This window comes from Mus pahari, chromosome 15, assembly GCF_900095145.1.
Source record: "Mus pahari chromosome 15, PAHARI_EIJ_v1.1, whole genome shotgun sequence".
Classification (NCBI taxonomy): domain Eukaryota; kingdom Metazoa; phylum Chordata; class Mammalia; order Rodentia; family Muridae; genus Mus; species Mus pahari.
Genome location: NC_034604.1, coordinates 52614167 through 52619971, shown reverse-complemented (window position 1 = coordinate 52619971; position 5805 = coordinate 52614167). Strand labels below are relative to the sequence as shown.

The following is a 5805-nucleotide window of genomic DNA, read 5'->3' as shown; positions in this document are numbered from 1 at the left end:
CACCTGACCTCACTGCAGACACTGCACACCATCACCTGACCTCACCTGTAGACACTACACACCATCACCTGACCTCAGCTGCAAACACTGCACACCACTATCTGACATGCTGTGGTCATTTCCCCACTTTCAACCTTGATGCTTACACCTATACAGGCTCTTCTGTGTTCAGGCAAAAGATATGGCCCTCTGTCCCTTCCTGGAATGTCTCAGGGCCCACAGAATCAACTAAACAGGACTCAAAGAGACTAAAGTGACAACCATGGAGCCTGTGTGGATCAGAGCTAGGCTCTCTGCATATGCATTATGGTTGTGCAGTTGGGTGTTTTTTGGGACCCCTATCAATGGCAGTGGGGGGTACCTCTGACTCTGCTGCCTGCTCTTGGGATCCCTTCCCCCTACTGGATTGCCTCATCCACCAGATGAGAGTTTGTGCCTAGGTTTTTTGTAACTTGTTCTTCTGTGTTCAGCTGATATATTAGGAAACCTGCTCTTTTCTGAGGGGAACCGGAGGAACAGTGGATCTGGGGAAGAGGGGGAGGTGGGGAGGTGGAACTGAGAGGAGTGGAGGGAGAGAAAACTCTGGTCAAGATGTAATGTATGAGAAAGGAATAGGAAAAAACAAATCCACACGGATGTGGGAGAAAAGTCCTGAAAATACCTTCACAGCAAACAAGATTTTTTTTCTGTTTGTGTGGTGTTCAACCATTTGGTTCCTTTCAAATACTACAAAACTTGAGCATTACCATGGCAATAAGTTTTCCACACGAAATTACATGAAGACAGCTGCTCATTGGGGCTGACCTGACAGCTGTAAAACCTTGGTTAATGAGGAAGCTGGAGAAGTAGATGCCGACGATCTCGTGACTTAAGAATAGCTCACAGATCCTTGTGGAGATGAGGAGCGGCACCATTTATTAGACACCCCCTCCCATCCCCCCCAAATTCCAATGGGCATGAGGACATTTTAAAATAATAAACTTCTACCTACCGGACAATCATTTTATGGTCTTTACCCCAAGGCTCCAGAGTCTTTGAGGAAAAGGGGACAGAAAGATCACAAGAGTGGGAAGTGGTGGAGAGTTTCCAGCAAACAGGATTTTCTAGGCATACCAGGGAAAATGGCTGTGTGAACTCAGAGCAATTTCAAAACCACACAAGACCCCTGTAAGCTCCAGACACACAAAATGCCAGCACAGAGAGTGGGAGGTGGACATGTAATTCCATATCTAGCTGAGGAGCATTGGTATTTAATAGTTACTGGGAGAACGGTGAGTTGGTTTCTTTTATATGAGACCTGATAGGCTAACCAACTACACGGCAGGGCTTGGGTCCAAACCCCAGACCAGACAGGCAACACTAACTGGATTTATGGGGAATGAACTTAAAAAAAAATGTAATCTCAAACTTAGATGGTGAGGGTAGTGTGTGGAGAGGAGTTGGGTGGGGGCGGAGCTGAACATGCCTAAAATGCATTGCAAGAAATTCTCAGGGAATTAAGAGAACTATTGCAATAAATAAACAAAGAGAAAGCGTATACCTACAGTCCCAAAAGAGCTCCTAATCTTTTAGGAAAAAACAAAAAGGGAAGCCCACTATGTCTTGAACCAGTTGTTGCTATTGGGAGAAAGGTGGCCGGGTTACCATGGCCTTTCATCTTCTGTCTTTTCCTTTTGCCATCTGCAGGGCACTTCAGGCTACAGAGCTGACACACTCCCGCCATTTCTTTATAATTGTTTTACATTTCTATTTTATTTATCTTCAGTGCATGTGATGGTCTGTATATTCTTGGGCCAGGAAGTGGCACCATATGGAAGTGTGGCCTTGTTGGAATAGGTGTGACCTGGTTGGAGGAGGTGTGTTACTGTGGGTGTGGGCTTAAGATCCTGACCCTAGTTGCCTGGAAGTCAGTCTTCCACTAGCAGCCTTTGGATGAAGATGTAGAACTCAGCTCCTCCTGCACCATGTCTGCCTGGATGCTGCCATGCTCCCACCTTGATGGTAATGGACTGAACCTCTGAATCTGTAAGCCAGCCCCAATTAAATGTTGTTTTTTATAAGACTTGCCTTGGTCATGGTGCCTTTTCACAGCAGTAAAACCATAAGACAGTGCGTGTGTGCGCTCAGGTGGTGCTGAGCCAAGCATCTTGCAGTGCTGTTAAATACTCAAGACTCCTAATTTCTCAGGAAGCTCCATGGAGAGGTTACTTTTAAGTAGAGCACATACCTCAAGAGCAAACATCCTGTCCATCATGCTTCTCGAGGAGGTGGCGTCCGCGACGATGTGAACCTCGATGCCTCGGCCGACCAGCTCCAAGGCAGTTTGCTGGATACACACGTGTGTCTTGTAGGAAAGGAAAGCATCACATGTAAGAACGCTGTCATCTGTCGATGCAAAGCTTAACAGCATCGTCCTGACTCCCAAGAGTTAGGCAAGCTCCAGCACACATCAGCATCTCCATGGGCAGAGAACTGGCTTTTTATCAGTGTTTCTTACAGTCACATTGATCTCACTCTCAGAATACAGTTAAATGTCTAATGACGTTCACCTACGCCCTCTGAGTGGCCTTGAGAAAGCTCACTGTCACCACTCAGGTACAGGTGCACTTGGGTTTACCTCTGCATCCATATCAGGTACACAGCTCAAAAGAGGAGGCTGCAGCACTGAGAAAGCACTGGGGCAATTGAGTCACAGGGAAGTAAAGACAGGCTAGCCACCGGAGGCAATTTACAATGAGGGCCGAAAACCCAAAGCATTTAACAAACATGTTAGGTCACAACAGACAGGACTGCAAATCAAATAACCCTCTGCACATTCAGCTTAGGCTCTAGTTAGCCAGATAGTTTTAAGCATAAATCAGCCTTCTCTAGCTTTGGCTTACTCATTTGAAGATCAGGGATTATCCTCTGTCCATTACCAACAACAGTACTGCACAGACCCATCGCTGCAGACACTGACTTGTGGCACGGCCTCAGCAGAGGGAACAAAGCAAAAACACCCTCTAAGAACTAATTATGATGAATGAAAAGCATATGCAAGAGCCGGTGCATTTGTATGACTGAGTTACACAACCGAGCTTCCTCTCAGCTGCCACAACTGAAGTAAAATTACTAAAGTTAACACTAAATCTTTCTGTTACGAAAACCTATTACGATAAAAACCTCATTACCAAAATATAACCGTATTAAATTAGTGCTATTTTATTACACTGAGTGAATAATTTTGTTCACAGTGTTTTTGATTTCAGTATTAGAAGTCAGAAAGACGCTGAGTACACTGGTGCAGTGCTACCATTTCTGCACTCAGGAGGTAGATGCAGGAGGATAGCTCTAAATTCGATGTCAGCCCAGGCTACATTGTAAGTCCCATACTACCCGGCAAAGTCACATCTCAAAAACTATATAAAATAAAATGTAATAAATCAACTGAAATTGGCATGGGGGGAGTCTATGAGTATGTCTTCCCTTCTTCATAAGGGCATGTGCACACACCGACTTGAGGGACAGTGAACTCTACAACCTGGGGACTGCAAGAGGTGGGGTGCAGCACAAAATGTGTCCCCAATCAAGTCCAGACACACAGAAATAAAAGTAATGCCTTTGGGGAAAATGTCTTACAAAGCAGGCAGCAGGTGGCTCTTGGAACAGCCGAAGACGACTGGCCAAGATTCACAGGCAGCCTGACTTTGGGCATGGCATGATACCTCTATGCCTTAGTTTCTCCTCTGTGGTACTGGGGGACACAGAATCCATAAGTCACCACAAGGCTGTTGTGAGGGTTCAAGGTGTTAGCAGCTACAGGGCATTTAAACCAGTGCCCTGCAGGTGGAGAACACATAACAGGCGTTGGCCCTCTTTCCTCAGTACCACTTAGCAGCAACATCTTACGAACAAGACTGCATTCTGGGAACGCTTGAGTTTCCCCACCAACGGTGCGCTCCGAACCCAAAAGGGAACTTACTTCTACTCCAAACAACACGACGCTCCGCACACCAGGAATCTCAGCTAACGCTGCTTCGACTTCAGGTAACACCATCGAAAACTTGGTCTTTGGAAGAACCAGTTTTACACCTGTTAAGTCGATTTCTTGAACGGTGCTGCCAAGTCCTTTGGGGTATTGTTCCGTTATGATGACTGGAATCCCTAATATCCGAGCTCCTTGCAACTGAAAAGCATCAAACAAAAGTATATATATACAAAAACCAAAAGTATATATATATATATATATATATATATATATATATAAAATATATATATATATAAAAGCGTTAAGTAGAGATATAAGTGTACTCTGTATTGCATACAGATATGAAGGCACTCCGTGCCTCGTACAATTGGAACAAGCAAAGGCAGGAACATACCAGTCTCTGTCCCACACTAATGATGTCTCCGAAGTACTTGATGGCTGGACGGAATCTTTCCTGCATGTCACAGCAGAAAAACACAGTACTCTGAGGTGTGAGGTTTCCCAGGGTCATAAGCTGAAAATAGAGAAGACAAAAATGATCTGGCGTTTGTATTACAATGACATTTATTTCCAGCGGATGTCACTGCAAACAGAAAAAATGTTCCTACTGTTTGCCTCAGTCAGTAAACTTAAACAACTAATACAACTACAAGAAATGAAGTGAATTACCCCCTGCCCGCCCCTGCCCCCGTGATGGTTTGCATGTGCTTGGTCAAGGGAGTGGCACCATTAGAAGGTTGGAGTAGATGGACCACTGTGGGTGTGGGCTTAAGACCCTCATCCAAGCTGCCTGGAAGTCGGTATTCCACTAGCAGCCTTCAGATGAAGATGTAGAACTCTCAGCTCCTCCTTCCTGTACCATGTCTGCCTGGACATTGCCATGTTCCCACCTTGATGGCAATGGGCTGAACCTGTAAGCTAACCCCAATTAAATGTTGTTCTTATAAGAATTGCCTTGGTCATGGAGTCTGTTCACAGCAGTAAATCCCAAACTGAGACACACACCCCACAAAAAGGTATTACTCACAAAGACACTCTCCAAACTGCATTTGGTAGAAAAGCGGGGACATAACTCAAAGACCAACAATACATAAACAAATTTTAATTCTTTCAGAGAGAAAGCATTTTAGTGAATTAAAAATATGTATATATGTTTCAAAGATCTCTTTCATCTAAGGAGAAATGCTTACCATAAAATGTTAATTTTCACAACAACATACTTGAATAGCATTTCAGTAGAAAAATATAAAGAAAAAGAAAATATCAAAAAGAATCAGGCATCTGAATAATTTGAATATTTTATGCTCTTTTTTGGTGTATTTAAAAGTATTTGTTTAATGTTATTGTGAATATGTTACCTTCAAATCAGAAAAATATTTGCATTAAAATGTAAATATGATTATGGTATTACAAACAGAAATTAAATTTTAAAGTAACTCATGTAAGGAAAGTAATAATTGAAAAAAAATACTCTATAGCAGAGACTGTGAAACATAGAAGTAAAGATGAACAGAAGTCAGGTGGATTCACAGCAAATACAAAATCACTGCTATCAAGATAAAAATCTGAAGACGTCACTTGCAAGGGTGACTTCGGGAGGGCGGTAAACGAAACAAGGGAACCAGGAAGGGAAAGGATGGTGGGAAGGAACACACAAGAGGGAATCGTAAAACATTATCAGGAAAACTAATGAATTAGTAGGAAAACTGAGTGTTAAATTTCCAAGCTTGCCATCTGCAACCCAGCAACAGCTTGCTAGCAGCCTGCCAGGTGTGGGACTGCTTGGCTACACACACACACACACACACACACACACACACACACACACACACACACAC

The 5805-nt window shown here is 43.6% G+C and overlaps 1 protein-coding gene across 1 annotated transcript in view; it reads right to left on the bottom strand.

Moving 5' to 3' along the window:
- The window catches only part of Isoc1 (isochorismatase domain containing 1), a 19261-nt gene that overhangs the window by 3410 nt on the left and 10046 nt on the right, over positions 1–5805 (bottom strand). The window contains exons 2-4 of the mRNA XM_021214604.2: positions 4362–4481; positions 3962–4165; positions 2228–2344 (exon numbers count right to left, since the gene is read on the bottom strand). Of these exons, the coding sequence (XP_021070263.1) occupies positions 2228–2344; positions 3962–4165; positions 4362–4481 (441 nt within the window). The remainder of the gene's footprint in view (positions 1–2227; positions 2345–3961; positions 4166–4361; positions 4482–5805) is intronic.